This window comes from Phycodurus eques, chromosome 1 (genome assembly GCF_024500275.1).
Source record: "Phycodurus eques isolate BA_2022a chromosome 1, UOR_Pequ_1.1, whole genome shotgun sequence".
Lineage (NCBI taxonomy): Eukaryota > Metazoa > Chordata > Actinopteri > Syngnathiformes > Syngnathidae > Phycodurus > Phycodurus eques.
In genome coordinates this window covers 44,550,477-44,568,567 of record NC_084525.1, presented here as the reverse complement: position 1 = coordinate 44,568,567, position 18,091 = coordinate 44,550,477, and the positions used below count along the sequence as shown (strand labels likewise).

At 45.6% G+C, this 18,091-nt stretch overlaps 1 protein-coding gene across 1 annotated transcript in view; it reads right to left on the bottom strand.

Moving 5' to 3' along the window:
• itpr3 (inositol 1,4,5-trisphosphate receptor, type 3) overlaps positions 1 to 18,091 on the bottom strand; it is a 218,530-nt gene that overhangs the window by 91,588 nt on the left and 108,851 nt on the right. The window contains exons 27-28 of the mRNA XM_061693945.1: positions 8,015 to 8,182; positions 2,200 to 2,286 (exon numbers count right to left, since the gene is read on the bottom strand). Coding sequence (XP_061549929.1) covers positions 2,200 to 2,286; positions 8,015 to 8,182 — 255 coding nt within the window. The remainder of the gene's footprint in view (positions 1 to 2,199; positions 2,287 to 8,014; positions 8,183 to 18,091) is intronic.

The following is an 18,091-nucleotide window of genomic DNA, read 5'->3' as shown; positions in this document are numbered from 1 at the left end:
GGCTATTGCATACAATGCACAAACCGCATTGCTATCGAACTTAAACCAGGTCACAGACTAATTTTGACCCATGTTATGTATGATACAACAGTGGAAAAGTATGGATTTTGATGGCATGGGACCTTTAAATCATTCACTGCCGGTCTTCCCAGTTAACATGGATATCTGACTTCTAAAGCCGTCAATGGCAGTGAATGTGTTTAAGGTAATTCACCCCTTTGTCATTGAAATTGATTCTTTTTTTTTTTTTTTTTTTTTTTTACCTTTTGAGAATTAAATGTTTTACAGTTGTATGACCATTTACGGAATCCAACACAGACATTACACCTTTTTACACTTCAATGACAGTTAAATATGTTAAAATGTTACTGAAAACATTGCCTTACCATGTGATTAAAGGTTTTATAGATAATACTAACAGGAGATGAGATAAAACAACCCCAATTCCAATGAAGTTGGGACGTTATGTTAAACATAAGTAAAAACAGAATACAATGATTTGCAAATCATGTTCGACCTATATTTAATTGAATACACTATAAAGACAAGATATTTAATGTTCAAACTGCTAAACTTTATTGTTTTTAGCAAATAATCATTGACTTAGAATTTTATGGCTGCAACACTTTCCAAAAAAGCAGGGACAGGGTCATGTTTACCACTGTGTTACATCACTTTTTCTTTTAACAACATTCAATAAACGTTTGGGAACTGAGGACACTAATTGTTGAAGCTTTGTAGGGGGATTTCTTTCCCATTCTTTCTTGATGTACAGCTTCAGCTGTTCAACAGTCCGGGGTCTCCGTTGTCGTATTTTACGCTTCGTAATGCGCCACACATTTTCAATGGGAGACAGGTCTGGACTGCAGGCAGGCCAGTCTAGTACCCACACTCTTTTACTACAAAGCCACGCTGTTGTAACACGTGCAGAATGTGGTTTGGCATTGTCTTGCTGAAATAAGCGGGGGCGTCCATGAAAAAGACGAAAAAAAAAGTGATTTCTCCAGATTCTCTGAACCTTTTGATGATATCATGGACCGTAGATGATGGAATCCCTACATTCCTTGCAATTGTATGTTGAGGAAAACTGTCCTTAAACTGTTCAACTATTTTCTCACGCACTTGTTCACAAAAAGGTGAACCTCGCCCTAGCTTTGCTTGTGAATGACTGAGAAATTCAGGGAAGCTCCTTTTATACCCAATCATGGCACCCACCTGTTCCCAATTAGCCCATTCACCTGTGGGATGTTTCAAATAGGTGTTTGATGAGCAATCCTCATCTTTCTCAGTCTTTTTTGCCATCTGTTCTAGCTTTTTTGGAACGTGTTACAAGCATAAAACGTCCCAACTTCATTGGAATTGGGGTTGTACTAAAATGAGCTTACGACTCAGTAACAAACTAAGAAGGCAGAGGAGGAGAAGGTTGGTTGAGGAGTGAAAACAAATACTTGATGTAAAATAATCCAAATGGAAAAGTGAGGCTAGATTGTTGCTATGTTGTTAACTGTGAAAAAAGATGAATCAACAAAACAAAAACAATCAAATGCAAGCATTAAAGCATTTTCCACTGCACAGTACCTACTTGGCTAGCTACGCCTCTTGTCGCTGTTGATGCATTTGCATTGGCTAAAGCAGGTGTTATAAGCAGATGCCACATGGGCTACATCAACCACTGCTGTTCATCGACTGGTTGAGCAGATTGGTCATCACCATTGTAATGGAGGATTTCGGCGACAAAGGACAAAAATGAACATGCGTGCTTGAGTTACCTTGGCATGTTAGCTGCACACCCTACATTGTAATACTGCGGCGTCTCCCCTTTGCAGCAGCACTTTGTTTTATTGCTGCCCACAGTCTCCTCTCTGATAAAATGCAGAGAAGTAAATGCAGAAGACCGTCATTGTCCTTGTTTGCGTGCAGATGTGTTCAACGTGGCTCAGTTTTTTTCAATTTCCTTGGGTTCTCTATTCAAGTAGAAACCCACACAAGGAAAGTACAGCTGCGTGGAGCTGGTATTTTGTAGTGGAAACGTGATTTGAGTATTTTGAAGCAGAAGAAAGGTTTCAAACAGACCCTCAATAGTCGCAGCGTTAGGACACAACAATAAAAACAAGCATATTGCCAGCAAAACACACTGAACACAAAAACCCCGTCCACACTGAGTGATTGACACATGACAACGCGGAGAAGCTTGCTGACCTCTTTGACGTTCTGATAGTTCTCGTTCTGATAGTTCTCGTTCTTCTCCCCTTTGTCCTTCTTGGGTGTGGCATCCTCCGCTGCCCCCTGAGGGAAGCACAGGGCAACACAGCATGCAAGACACACCGATGTCACACGGCAAACGGCTTTAGAAAAGTATTAGTCAGCGGCAAACCATAGTCCTTCAATGGGACCTTACCCGACTTAATCCATCACTTAATATCCCCACTATAACCTCGCAATTATAGAAACCTTCAATACTTGTATAAAACACAAGATCACAGCACGCAACTGTGCCACGTATCATCTGGAGCAGTTTAGAATCGATTTATATCAAAAAAGATAAACATCACACTCACCAGAGGTACTGATTATTGTTAATTATTGAATGTGCTAATGTGTGCAGACATGTTTTGATAATTGAAGTTGCCTATAACAAGTTTTGCTCTGACCAACCAATCAGAGAACGGTGCCGACATCATTGAGGGCCAGCTCGCTGACCTTGTGAGGAAGGATTTTCAATCTGATTGGTTAAAGAAACAGTCCCATTGCTAACATAGTTTAAGTTACATGGACCAGCACTACTGATTCTGAAAGTCCTGGGGCCTCATTTATCAAAGAGTGCATAGGATTCTTAGTACGCACGCACAAAAGCTGAAAATGCCGTACAGCGATCATAAACAAAAATCCTATCAAACTGTACGTACGCACACCAGCGCATGTAAGGAATTTGTCGTTATTTATTTATATATATATATATATAGTTATTTAAAAAAGGACAGACAATACAACAACAAAGTCATACACAAAGTGTAAAATCAAATCCATTAACGTTTGATATTAAGTGAAACTGAATGTGTGAAAGGCATAGCTTCTATTCACCATCTCCTGAATCGCTACATTTCCTTGTCTCTGAAATGTGCACACGAATGGTTTACACACTTTTTCACGTCGTTTTTTTTTTTTTTTTTTGGCGAGGTCACCTACTTTGCACAGGAAATTGCGTACGCATCTTTCAGTCCCTGTTATGTGCATACGCAGCGCTGATAAGTGAAACCCCTGGGCAGATTCGATTAACATGGCAGCAGGCTGATATCTGATTGGACAAAATCAATTTAACATCCACTGACTTGTACTGTAATCTGTTATACCAAGAGAAATGCTATGAAATGGAGAGAATAGACTTGGGAAGAAATTAATACAATTTCAATGAACAAATATTGGAATTGATAATAACTTAACTTACTGTTAGATATATATTAGAAGTTATCATTTATTTGCTTAGCTTGCAATTGAAAATATTTTGAGACATTTTCACCTTTCCTATTTAAAATACTTGTTTGAAGGTTTATTAAAAAAAAAAAAATGTTTTGTTTAAGCCTGTCCTCTTCCTGTCAGCCATTTTGGAAATGACATTTGGACGGTAAACCAACACGAAACATTTTCAAATGTTGAGTGTTAAAGATTATTTGTCTATATGTGCCCTGTGATTGGCTGGCAACCAATTAGGGTGTACCCTGCCTCTCGCCCAAAGTCAGCTGAGACAAGCACCAGCACACCTGCGAACCTAGTGAGGATAAGGGGTATTGAAAATACAGTGGGTACGGAAAGTATTCAGACCCCCTTAAAATCTTCACTCTGTTATATTGCAGCCATTTGCTCAAAACATTTAAGTTCTTTCTTTTCCTCATGAATGTACACAGCACCCCATATTGACAGAAAAAAAATTAATTGTTGAAACTTTCACAGACTTATTAAAAAAGAAAAACTGAAATATCACACAGCCATAAGTATTCAGAGCCTTTGCTGTGACACTGATATATTTAACTCGGGTGCAGCCCTCCACCAGTCGGGGCTTTATGGCAGAGTGGCCCGACGGAAGCCTCTCCCCTCAGTGCACACATGAAAGCCCGCATGGAGTTTCCTAAAAAACACCTGAAGGACTCCAAGATGGTGAGAAATAAGATTCTCTGGTCTGATGAGACCAAGAGATAACGTTTTGGACTTAATTCTAAGCGGTATGTGTGGAGAAAACCAGGCACTGCTCATCTATCACCTGTCCAATACAGTCCCAACCTCCATGACAAGTAAAGGAGCGATAGACGATCTGGTTAATCCTGGGGAAAATGCTTGTGTTGACGCACTGATCAGAGAACATCGTAGCGTCACCATTGATGACATCACCATCATGAGTCATCATCAATGGGATAAACTTAGCCCCAAACATGTTTTACAACCTTTTGAAACTGTTTTTTTATGTTTATTGAACATATACAGAAACAAACCAAAACAAGATAAATTTGCGACAAATGGAAAAACAGCAAAACCAAAAAACAAAACAAAAACAAACAAGGAAATAATAACCAAAGGATTGTACATTGTATATGTTCAAAAGGAGTAGGGAGAAGTAAAACAAATCATTCATTCATTTTCCATACCGCTTAGCCTCTCTAGGGGCCCGGGTATGCTGGAGCCTATCGCAGCTATCTTTGTGCAAGAGGCGGGGTAAACCCTGAACTGGTTGCCAGCCAATCACAGGACACATATAAACAACTAACCATTCACACCTACGGGCAATTTAGAGTTTTCAATTAACCTACCATGCATGTTTTTGGAATGTGGGAGGAAACCGGAGTACCCGGAGTAAAACCACGGAGGCAAGGGCAAAACATGCAAACCCCACACAGGCGAGGCCGCATATATACAGGTGTGGTGTGTGTGTGTGTATTATATGCTTATGCTGAACACACACACACACACACACACACAGTCTCCTCCACAAGTATTGGAATGGCAAGGTCAATTCCATTGTTTTTGTTGTATATTGAAGACATTTGGATTTCAGATCAAAAGAAGGAATTGACCTTGCCATTCCAATACTTGTGGAGGGGACTGTGCGTGTGTCTGTATATATATATAGCATAAACATATAATACACACACACACCACACCTGTTTGACCCGGGTTCAAATCCGGCCTTGCCTGTGTGGAGTTTCCATGTTCTCTTCTTCTTTAGTATACGACAAAAACAAAGGTACAGCCATTTTCAGGTCTCTCCAGAGATGCTCAATTGGGTTTAAGTCAGGGCTCTGGCTGGGCCATTCAAGAACACTCACGGAGTTATTCTGAACCCACTCCTTCGTTATTTTAGCTGTGTGCTTCGGGTCAGTACTTTCCCTACCCATTGTGTGTGTGTGAGTAGTGTATTATAGTGTATATATATATATAGTGTATATATAGTGTATTTATCTCTCTCATATACACATACAATATTTTAGTACTTGAATGTAATTATTTCGTTTCCCTTATTCCTGATTTGTATATTTCTTCATCACTCGTGTGGTGCTTTCCCCCAAAGCAAAACAATTCAAAGAGTGATAAAGAAATATGTTTCGGGGTGATTCCCCCAAAGCAAAAAAAATTCAATCACAGCTTTCTGCTTCTGACGGGAATCCAACAATGACGGAATTTCCAAAATGGTTGCCAGGCAGAGGACAGGCTTAAATAAAACTTGTTTTTAAATAAATCGTCAAGTATTTAAACAACAAACCGTGAAAATTTTTGGGGGAAAAAAATATATTATTTATTAATTATTACTCATTACCTTTTGACTGCCCCTAATAAAAATAATATTAATAATGATAATAACAATAAGAATATTAGCCATAACAACTATAATAATGACATCCATCCATCCATCCATTTTCTGAGCCGCTTCTCCTCACGAGGGTCGCGGGCGTGCTGGAGCCTCTCCCAGCTATCCTCGGGCAGAAGGAGGGTACACACTGAACTAGTTTCCAGTCAATCGCAGGGCACATATAAAAAAACAACCATTTGCACTCACATTCACACCTACGGGCAATTTAGAGTTGTCAATTAACCTACCATGCATGTTTTTGGGATGTGGGAGGAAACCGGAGTGCCCGCAGAAAACCCACGCAGGCACGGGGAGAACATGCAAACTCCACACAGGCGGGGCCGGGGATTGAACCCCGGTCCTCAGAACTGTGAGGCTGACGCTCTAACCAGTCGTCCAACATGCCGCCATAATAATGACATCTATAATAATAATAATATAATGTTAAAAAGCATCGTAAATGTAACTACATCTCCCACAGGATAAAAGATGACAACAGACGACAACAAACCAATCAGCACGTGTAGCTGCACCTTCACCAGGGTTGACGCAGCAAGCCCCGCCCACACCGGCCACAAACAGGAAGTTGAATAAGCAGAAAACGAAGCAGCAGATATTAGTTTGTTAGAATTTCTTGCAGATGTGCTTGAATGTGACACCAGTGAGACTTGTTAGAGATGTTTGTTAGTCTTCTTAGGAGACAGCGCTATCTAGCTGACGGAAGTAAGGCATGCATTCATCATACATGCAGTGACATTTTAAAGTTGGACCCAAAATGTTGGAGAAGCGTCATCATTCGTGACATGATGGCTGGTGTGATTCATTTCAGCGAGCAGCATTATCGCTGTGTGAATTTTGCAAGGTTTTTTTTGGACACTTTTTCTAAAAGAATGACGTGTTAAAAGAAGAATGTCCACAGAAAAGATAAGACCGAGGTGAGTCTTTAGGTTTCAAGATAGTTGGAAATGATGGCCAGAAGTCATGTGATGACTCAATACAAGTGTTAAGGACTGACACGGCTTTTATCTTGGTGGGTTGATACTTCCTGTTTGTTACATTGCCGTTGGCTAGACAGGAGTCGAGCAGCTTTTTGTGAACAAAGGACTTCGATTTGGATCTTGATTTGAGTCCATGGGTTTGTGATGTTTGTCTGGCATAGGCTTGTTGCTCTGTTTAAAAAGGTCAAGTTTTTGATTTGTGCGTTATGTTTCAATGTTTTACATGGCAATAATATTTTATTTTTTCATCCTTTGGAATTCATTCATTGACAAATGATTATTTCGTAAAACAATGAACAAATATAAATATTAACAAACAATTATTCTATTAAAAAATTATGACAAAATAATTATAGTTTACAAATAATTATTGTTTGAAAATGAGGAACAAATATTCATTCATTCATTCATTCATTCATCTTCCGTTCTGCTTTTCCTCACTAGGGTCACAGGGGTCCTGGAGCCTATCCCAGCTGACTCTGGGAGAGAGGTGGGATAAACCCTGAACTCGTCTCCAGCCAATTGCAAGGCACATGTAAACAAACAACCATTCGCACTCACATTCAAACCTACGGGAAATTTAGAGTTTTCAATTAACCTACCATGCATTTTTATTGAATGTGGGATGAAACCGGAGTACCCGGAGTAAAACCACGCAGGCACGGGGCGAACATGCAAACTCCACACAGGCGAGGCCGGATTTGAACCCGGGTCCTCAGAACTGTGAGGCAGACGTGCTAACCAGTTCCCCACCCCCACGTGTCGGGTTCTACACCTGACTGCTGTGCCCCTGTGCCGTCCTGAGGAACAAAATTATAAATACTTAGCAAATACTTTATAAAAAAATTATAATTAAAATGACAATTTAAGTTAAAAGAGTGTTTAAAGTGTGTTTTATTGTTGAAACAGATTAATATCAGACTCTTTAACTTCTGCATATGCTTGTAATGTTGTAATATATAAAAAAAATTGAGGTAAAAAAAAAAAAAAAATTTTTTAAATGTGTACAGTCACAATTTTCATGATGCGACAGTTTGGACTGAGATGAATTCTTCCAAATCAAATTGATCTCAATGTGACTTTTGTTTAGAAATTTCACCAAAACGTAATTGTCGGTTGCGGTCAAAGTTGCAGTTTCTGTTCAGCATGCACACATAAGACAAGGTGAGTTTTGTGCTACCTCCACTTTCTCTTTCTTATCTTTCTTTTCCTTCTTGCCATCTCCACCTCCGGACGTCTTCTTCTCCACCCACAGCTCAGACTTCTCCACCAACGTCCTCAGACAGTCCAGATCCAATTTGATCAGCTTGTAATTCTCCACATCCTGAGCCGAGATGAGTAGCTGGACCTGCACAGCGGAAAGAAGATCTGGCTTGAATCTTGCAGGTATGGTGTTACTCCTTCCGCCAAATCCAGCTGTTCCCTGTGCGGACCGGGCCGGTCGAACACTCGCAAGCTTGACCTGCCTGCCTCAATCGTGTTCAAGACACCTAACATTGCGGTCTACTAAAAGTACAGATTAGTGCATATTTGGGTTTAAATTAACAAGAACAGGAATCTCCAGCTATATGCATTCACTACACGCTCATTCTACCAATTTCACATCACAAGTCAGTTTCCTTTGCCAATGTTCGTCTGTACTTTGTTTGTTTTGTGTTTTTCTGTGTTGTTTCCCTGTAGATTCCCCATGTTAGATCATTAAAATTTTCCATAAAATTCACTACCTGCATTGTTGTGTGTGTTTTTTGTTCGAGAAACAAAAAACTCTGGTCGTCTAGAAATCTTATCTAATTCATGTAGCAACCTTCAAATTACGAGACTGAAGATAAAAAGGTTGTCGTCACTTTGTCCTGAAGTTTTAAACTTCTAAAAAGTGACGTGGTGCCCCCTTCCTAGATAAAATAGCTTGATTTATAACGCAACTTTCCTGCACTCACGTGAGCTTTCCCACGATTCCGCAATAATTGGCGTACCGTGAGATTAAAACCGTGATAAAACCGAACTGTGATATATAGTAAACATTTGAGTGCACTTGACCCAACAGGGCAAGCTCAAGTTTGGCAAGGGCAAGCAACAATTTTAAGTCAACTTCAAGCCCTGTAGCGGACAGTGCGAGAAGCAAATGTAGCAGTCTAAATCTTCACTCAGCACTCACACTTGTCCAACATCACAAACTGATGGACTCAAATGCACAACACCAGTCCCAGAAGATCCAACTCAAAGTTCTTTGTCCACAAAAACCTTCAAGCCAGGACAATTGAACAAGAAACCCCCAAAGGCAGCCCACCGAAATATAGTAAAAGTGATAACAGAGCTAAATATGGTTTAACAGAGGAATTAATGAAGACTGCCCTTCAGGGAAGTGCCCTAAAAATTTAACTTCGAGCCCTCATGGTTGAACGCTGCGGAAGTATAAATTAAGTTGGACTGAACAGATACATGACTATAAGGAGGTAGCAGATCGTGTTTAGTGCATACGCCTGCTTCCGGCCTATCTGTGTGTTCAAAAACATGCTTGTTCGGTTATTTAAGACTCTTAAGTTGTCTGTAGGTGTTATTGAGAATGTGAATGGTTGTTTGTCTCAACTCAGCGTCCGGGAGTCAACTCAGCGTCTGGGGGTCATCCTTAACCAAATACCCGGGCCACCTCCTCTGCCTCCTTTCGATGCAGAGGAGCAGCGGCTCTACTCTGAGCCCCTCCCAGATGACCAAGATTCTCACCCTATCTCCACCCTTTGGAGGAAACTAATTTCCGCCACTTGTATACGCGATCTTGTTCTTTTGGTCACGACTCCAGCTTGTGACCATAGGTGAGGGTAAGAATGGAGATCGACCGGTAAATAGAGAGCTTTGCCTTTTGGCTCAGCTCTTTCTTCACCACGACAGACCAATACAGAGTCCGCATCACTGCAGAGGCTGCACCGATCCGCCTGTTGATCTCCTACTCCATTCTTCCCTCACTCGTGAACAAGACCTCAAGATACTGGAACTTCTCCACTTGGGGCGGGATCTCTTCCCCGACCCGGAGAGGGCATTCCACCCTTTTCTAACTGAGGACCATGGTCTCAGATTTCGAGATGCTGATTTTCATCCCGGCCGCTTCACACTCGGATGCGAACCACTCCAGCGAGAGTTGAACGTCACGGCTTGATGAAGCCATCAGAACCACATCATCAGCAAAAAGCAGAGACGCAATGCTAAGGCCACCAAACCGGACCCCCTCACCGCCTCGGCTGTGCCTAGAAATTTTGTCCACAAAGGTAATGAACAGCATCGGTGACAAAGGGCAGCCTTGCTGGAGTCCAGCTCTCACTGGAAACGTATTTGACTTACGACCGGTAATGCGGACCAAACTCTGACACCGGTCGTACAGGGACTGAACAGCCCTTATTAGGGGTTCTGGTACCCCATATTCCCGGGTCACCCTCCACAGGGACACGGTTGAACGCCTTCTCCAAGTCAACAAAACACATGTAGACTGGTTGGGCATACTCCCATGCACACTTGAGGACACTTCTGAGAGTGTAGAGCTGGTCCACTGTTCCACGGCGAGGACAAAAACCACACTGCTCTTCCTGAATCTGACAATGGACTTCTAGATGGACAATCCTCTTCAGAACCCTTGAATTAACCTGACCGGGGAGGCTGAGGAGTGTGAGCCTCCTGTAGTTGGAACACATCCTCCGGTCCCCCTTCTTAAAAAGGACCACCCCGTCTGCCAATCCAGAGGCACTGTCCCCGATGTCCACATGACAGCACACCACAACATCTAGAACCTATAGGAACTCTGGGCAGTTCTCATCCACCCCCCGGGTCTCTGCCACCGAGGAGCTTATTAACCACCTCGGTGACCTCCAACCCAGAGAAAAAAGACCCCACCTCAGAGCCCCCAGGCTCTGCTTCCTCTTGGGAAGGTGTGTCAGTAGAATGGAGGAGGTGTTTGAAGTATTCGGGCCACTGACTCGCAACTTCCCGAGTTGAGGTCAGCAGCGCCTCATTCCCACTATACACAGTGTTGATGGTGCACCGCCTGAAATGCCGGATGGTGGACCAGAGTTTCCTCGAAGCCATCTGGAAATCCTTCTCCATGCCCGAGTTTTTGCCTCAGGAACCACAAAAGCTCTATTCCGCTTGGCCAGCCGGTACCCATCGGCTCCCTCCGGAGTCCTACAGGCCAAAAAGGCCAAACAGGACTCCTTCTTGATGGCATCCCTCACCGCTTGTGTCCAACAACGGGTTCCGGGATTGCCGCCACGAAGAGGCCCCAACCACCTGACGGCCACAGCTTTGGTCAGCCGCCTCGACAATAGATGTGTGGAATAATGTTCACTCTGACTCAATGTCCCCTGCCTCATCCGGGACGTGGGCGAAGTTCTGTCGGAGTTGAAACTTCTTTTGACAGGGGATTCTGCCAGACGTTCCCAGCAGACCCCCGCAATACGTTTGACTCTGCCAGGTAGGACCGCCATCTTCGCCCACCATTGGAGCCAACACACCTTAATGTGGTGATCGGTTGACCGCTCGCTCCGCCCCTCTCTTCACTCAAGTGTCCAAGACATGCAGCCACCGATCCGATGATAATAACCACAAAGTCGATGATCAAACTACGGGCGAGGGTGGCCTAGTACCAAGTGCACATAGGGACACCCTTATGTCTGAACATGGTATTCGTTATGGACAATCTGTGACAAGCACACAAGTCCAATAACAAAACACTGCTTGGGTTCTGATCGGAGGGGGGCCGTTCTTCCCAATCACGCCCTTCCAGGTCTCACTGTCACTGCTCACGTCAGCACCGAGACGTAGGGGAATCAGTATACCCACACCTGCTCAGCGCCTCTCACCTTGGGTAATTCCGGAGTGGAAGAGAAGCCAACCCCTCTCGAGAAGACTGGTACCGGAGCCCAAGCTGTGTGTTGAGGCGAGCCAGACTATATTCAGTCAGGATTTCTAAACCTCGCACACCAGTTCAGTTCTGCCAGAGAAGTGACGTTCCATGTCCCTTGAGCGAGTTTTTGTATGTGTGGATCGGACCGCCAAGGTCCCCGACTTTGGTCGCTGCCCACCTCACACTGCACCTGACCCCCTCGGCCCCTCCCACTGGTGGTGAGCCCATGGGAAGGGCGACCCACGTCTTTTCAGGCTGTGCCGGCTGGGCTCCAAGTGTGCAGGCCCGGCCACCAGGTGCTTGCCATTGTGCCCCACGTCCGAGCCTGACTGCACAGGGGGGGAAAACGAAGTCCGATATTTTTACTCGCCATAAGAGGTTTTTGAGCGTGTTTTGTCTTGTCCCTTAACTAGGACCTGTTTGCCATGGGTGACTCTACTAGGGTCATGAAGCCCCAGACCACTTAGCTCCTAGGATCATTGGGAAACACAAATCACTCCACCACGATTAGGTGATGGTTCCAGGAGAGGAAATTTATTAATAGAGGACTTGAAAACAACCACAGCTGCGCACAAATTGCTGCACATTATGTAACAATAAAACATGTAAAACCAATTAAATATAGGGCAACAGAAAAATCTCTATCCCCTCTGAGCCTCTGTTTAGTCCTTTCAGCAAATAAAAATCTGCCAGATGACTCTGGTGGTGGGGAGGAAGATTAGGCAGACAAAGGCAGAGCAGAGAACCATGTGGTGGAAGCTGAGACAGAACGAGTGTTATGCAGCTTTTCGGGAAGAGGTGAGACAGGCTCTCGGTGGACAGGAGGAGCTTCCAGAAGACTCGACCACTGCAGCCAAGGTGATCAGAGGAGAGTACTTGGTGTATCTTCTGGCAGAAAAGGAGAGAAGGAGACTTGGTGGTGGAACCTCACAGTACAGGAAATCATACAAGGAAAAAGGTTAGCTAAGAAGAAGCGGGACACTGAGTGGACTGAGGAGAGGCGAAAGGAATACATTGAGATGCGACATAGGGCAAAGGTAGAGGTGGCAAAGGCCAAACAAGAGGCATATGATGACATGTATGCCAGGTTGGACACTAAAGAAGGAGAAAAGGATCTATACGGGTTGGCCAGACAGAGGGATAGAGATGGAAAGGATGTGCAGCAGTTTAGGGTGATTAAGGATAGAGATGGAAATATGTTGACTGGTGCCAGTAATGAGCTGGATAGATGGAAAGAATACTTTGAGGAGTTGATGAATGAGGAAAAGGAGAGAGAAGGGAGAGTAGAAGTGGCAAGTGTGGTGGACCAGGAAGTGGCAATGATTAGTAAGCGGGAAGTTAGAAAGGCATTAAAGAGGATGAAAAATGGAAAGGCAGTTGGTCCTGATGACATTCCTGTGGAGGTATGGAAGCATCTCGGAGAGGTGGCTGTGGAGTTTTTGACCAGCTTGTTCAACAGAATTCTAGAGGCTGCCTAGAAAGAGTACCACAGATGCATTATTTGCCTTCAGGATGTTGATGGAAAAGTACAGAGAAGGTCAGAAGGAGCTACATTGTGTCTTTGTAGATCTAGAGAAAGCCTATGACAGAGTACCCAGAGAGGAACTGTGGCACTGCACGCGGAAGTCTGGAGTGGCAGAGAAGTATGTTAGAATAATACAGGACATGTACTCCTTGAGCCGTCACCTTATCGTGGTGGAGGGGTTTGTGTGTCCCAATGATCCTCGGAGCTAAGTTGTCTGGGGCTTTATGCCCCTGGCAGGGTCACCCATGACAAACAGGTCCTAGGTGAGGGACCAGACAAAGCATGGCTCAAAGACCCCTTATGATGACGACAAACGATGGACTTGGTTTTCCCTTGCCCGGACGCGGGTCACCGGGGCTCCCCACTAGAGCTAGGCCTGGTGGTGGGGCTCAAAGGCGAGCGTGAGTTTCCTCCGCAGGGTGTCCGGGCTCTCCCTTAGAGATAGGGTGAGAAGCTCGGTCATCCGGGAGGATCTCAGAGTAGGGCCGCTGCTCCTCCACATCGAGAGGAGCCAGATGAGGTGGCTGGGGCATCTGATTCGGATGCCTCCCGGACGCCTCCCTGGTGAGGTGTTCCGGGCATGTCCCACCGGGAGGAGACTCCGGGGACGACCCAGGACACGCTGGAGTGACTACGTCCTTCGGCTGGCCTGGGAACGCCTCAGGATCCCACCGGAAGAGCTGCATGAAGTGGCTGGGGAGAGTCTGGGCGTCCCTGCTAAAGCTACTGCCCCCGCGACCCGACCCGGATAAGCGGTATAAAATGGATGGATGGATGAATGTACGAGGGCAGCAGAACAGTGGTGAGGTTTGCTGTTGGTGTGACAGACGAATTTAAGGTGGAGGTGGGACTGCATCAGGGATCAGCCCTGAGCCCCTTCCTGTTTGCAGTGGTGATGGATAGGTTGACAGATAAGGTTAGACTGGAATCCCCGTGGACCATGATGTTTGCAGATGACATTGTGATCAGCAGTCAAAGCAGGGAGCAGGTGGAGGAACAGTTAGAAAGATGGAGGCATGCACTGCAAAGCAGAGGAATGAAGATTAGCCGAAGTAAAACAGAATATATGTGCATGAATGAGAGGGGTGGTGGGGTAAGAGTGAGGCTATAGGGAGAAGAGATAGCAAGGGTGGATGACTTTAAATACTTGGGGTCAACCGTCCAGAGCAATGGTGAGTGTGGTCAGGAAGTGAAGAAACGGCTCCAAGCAGGTTGGAACGGGTGGACGAAGGTGTCAGGTGTGTTATGTGACAGAAGAGTCTCTGCTAGGATGAAGGGGAAAGTTTATAAAACAGTGGTGAGGCCAGCCATGATGTACGGATTAGAGACAGTGGCACTGAAGAGACAACAGGAAGCAGAGCTGGAGGTGGCGGAAATGAAGATGTTGAGGTTCGCTCCCGGAGTGACCAGGTTGGATAAAGTTAGAAATGAGCTCATCAGAGGGACAGCCAAAGTTGGAGAGAGCAGACTTCGATGCTTTGTACCCTTCCAGAGGAGAAATAGTGAGTATATTTGGAAGGATGGAGCTGCCAGGCAAGAGAGCTAGAGGAAGACCAAAGAGAAGGTTGATGGATGTCGTGAGGGAAGACATGAGGGCAGTTGGTGTTCGAGAGGAGGATGCAGGAGACAGGCTTACATGGAAAAGGATGACGTGCTGTGGCGACCCCAAAAGGGACAAGCCGAAAGGAAAAGAAGATGATGATTTGTATTCAGCCCCCGAGTGAATACGTTGTTGAGCCACCTTTCGCTGAAAATACAGCTTTTGGTCTTTTGGAGTATGTTTCTACCAGCTTTGCATATCCAGACACTGAAATTATCACCAGTTCTTCTTTGCAAAATTACTCAAGCTCAGTCAGATAGGAATCAGCTCTGTTGGCCAAGTGTGTTACAAGGCACAAAAGGAATTTCTCTCCGGTAGATGGAGCCACTATAGTATGAAAACAAACAGCCACTATGACAAAATACACATTTAAGACATAATAAAGCACAAGTATGGAGAGTCATTGAGCAATGAAAGTGTACCACTAGTGTAGTGATGCTGATATAATGGCATTGTCGAAATAATGCTGTCCTCGAGAAATTTTGAGCAATTTAAAGTGACTAATAGTGCAATAATCTGGTACATTGACGATTGTGTAAATGGTGCAGATAATTTTCTGGCAGTCTTTGACTGTCTGTTGCAGTCTGTTGCAGTCTGATTTTGTCCTTCTCTGTGGCAGCACCAAACCAAACGGTGATGGATGAACACAGAACCGATTTGATGACTACTGTGTAAAACTGCCTAAATAGCTCCTGTGGCAGGCCGTGCTTCCTCATAAGCTGCAGGAAGTACATTATGTGCTGGGCTTTTTTGAGGATGGAGTTGATGTTGGTCTCCCTCTTCAGGGCCTGAAAGACTAATTCCAAGAAACTTGAAGGTCTCGACGATTGACACAGGGCAGTTGAACAGCGTGCAGGGCTGCTGTGGCGAAGGATGTTTCCTGAAGTCCACAATCATCTCTGAGCGTGTTCAGCTCCCAGTTGTGTTGGCCGCACCAAACCTCCAGCCGCTCCACTTCCTGTCGATACGCAGACTCATCACCATCTTTTAAAGGCAGTCTGGCCCACCTTCTGGCCTTGTTCTGGTCACTGGGCTATGGTTTGTTTGGGGAGGTGGGGGTCAGAATTAGTTGTAGGGTGGGGAGGGGCTTATGCTCTTTTCTCTGTGGTCTGCCGGCCGGCTGGACCCGCAGGAGTCTAGCCTCTTACTTCACAAACTGCACATTTTTAGTACTCACACTGTACATACTCAGGCACATTGGGCACACTCATATCTCATTCAGGGTCCCCTGGGGGACTGGCACCAGGTATGGTGGTGCGGGCGCCATGCCAGGTGCTGGCCCATCTGTGCTGGTTTTCGGTCTGGTCGCCCGCCCCGCCTGGCAGTCATCCAGTTTTAATGCATCATACACCTGTCTGTGGGGGGAGGGCAGGGTCGGGCTAGGGAGGACACTCGGCCAGGTGTCCCGGCATTCCGGCCTGCTCTCTGGCCTGCCATGCTTTTCTCCCGCGGATTTTTAATGCACTACATATAGTTGCACATCCTCTGGGGTGCTGGTTGGCCTGGGTGGGGGTGACGGTTGCGGGTCATTATTGCCCTGTGACCGTCTCACCTCACCCACACCAGTTTCTCCAATTTTAATGGACTACACCTGACCACACACAATCACAGCACAGGGATAATGATTGACAGTCGGGGACCTGGTAACCATAGTAAAGGGTGGGTGGTGGAGTTTCACATTTCTCTTGGCTTGACTGCTGGGGCCTGCGCCCCACCTGGTTGTTGTGCCACAGAGGGGTGGGGTCCACCCCCCCCCCCCTTGGGCCCCGCCTTCCTCTCCCCTCTCTTGGCGGTCTCGCCCGTCTTTGCTCACAATGGGTGCTTAACATGGGCTTGCTTTGGCGGGCTAGGACCGTTTTTGGGTGGCTGCTGGCTCCTGCGTTGGGCGCTGTTGGTGGTTGGGACACCCATACTCTCCGGGTGTGGTGGCGGCGGTGGGGCTTGCTGGGTGGGGGGCGTAGGGGGGTTGGGCGTGGGTGGTCCGGTGCCCGTGCACCTCCCTTTGGGACTTGTCAGGGCGCTTCAGTCGGGCTCGGGGCCTCCCTAGGTCTTGTGGGGGGGAGGAGTGCGCGGGCTCACCCTTCCTCGATGTGTGGGCTCAGCAACTCCGTACACCAGCTGACTAAGATGGATGTGATATGGTGTTTATTCACTAATAAGTTCGATAGACACACTATAGGCTTAATTATTTGCGCTGGGATCACTAACGACACAGGTTATACTAACATATCAACTCACAGGTTCTTACAGGTGTTTAGACACTAAAAAAAGAATCCCACCGCACCATTCATCACTAGCACTGCCTTGCTCATTTTCCCACATCCTGTCCTGCCCTTTTCTGTTATCTTGTTCTCTTGGTTAGTTATTGCATGTCCTCAATGTCCCTGCACCCTCAAGGTGTTCCAATGGTGAAGTGCAGTCCCATGTTGACTGCGTCATCCACAGACCTGTTTGTTCAGTAGACAAACTGCAGGGGTCCAGCAGGGGTCCTGTGATGCTCTTGAGGTGGTCCAGCACGAGGTGTCCAAAGGACTTCATGACCACAGATGTCAGGGTGACAGGCCTGTAGTCCTGAAATTGTAGGTTTCTTGGGGACTGGCATGATGGAACAGCATTTGAGGGATGATGGGACTTCACACATCTCCAAAGTTCTATTGAAAATCTGTGTGAAAACTGGAGCAGGCTGGTCCGCAGACTTTCAAGCAGGATGGGGGGGACACTGTCCGGGCCTGTCGCTTTGTTGATGACACAATTCACGTTCTGTTCGTGAAAGGTCAATGCAGACGGGGGAGTCAGAGGTGTGATGGTGGTTGTTGGTAGTGCGGCTGGGTGGGTGTGAGGTGTGAAACTGTCCTTTTCAAATCTGCAGTAGAAGGTAGTCAAGTCGTCAGCCAGTCTTTTATAATTCTCTGCTTGGGGGGATAATCACTTTTAGTTGGTTAGTGATTGTAATTCTTGCCAAATGGACGCAGAGTCATTAGCAGCAAACTAGTTTTTCTTTTCTGCATAATTTCTCTTGGCAATGTTGATTTCTTTTGTCAGCTGGTTTCTGGCCTGCTTGTACAGACAGGGCTCTGTCTCCACTCTGATAGGTGTCCTCTTTAGCCTGGCGAAGAATGGATGGAAAGCGTTTGCGAGTGTGAACAGCAGTTTAAGTCTAGCCACAGATCCTCAATAGGATTTAGGTCTGGACTTTGACTGGGCCATTCTCATACAATAATATTATTGGATAGAAACCACTCGA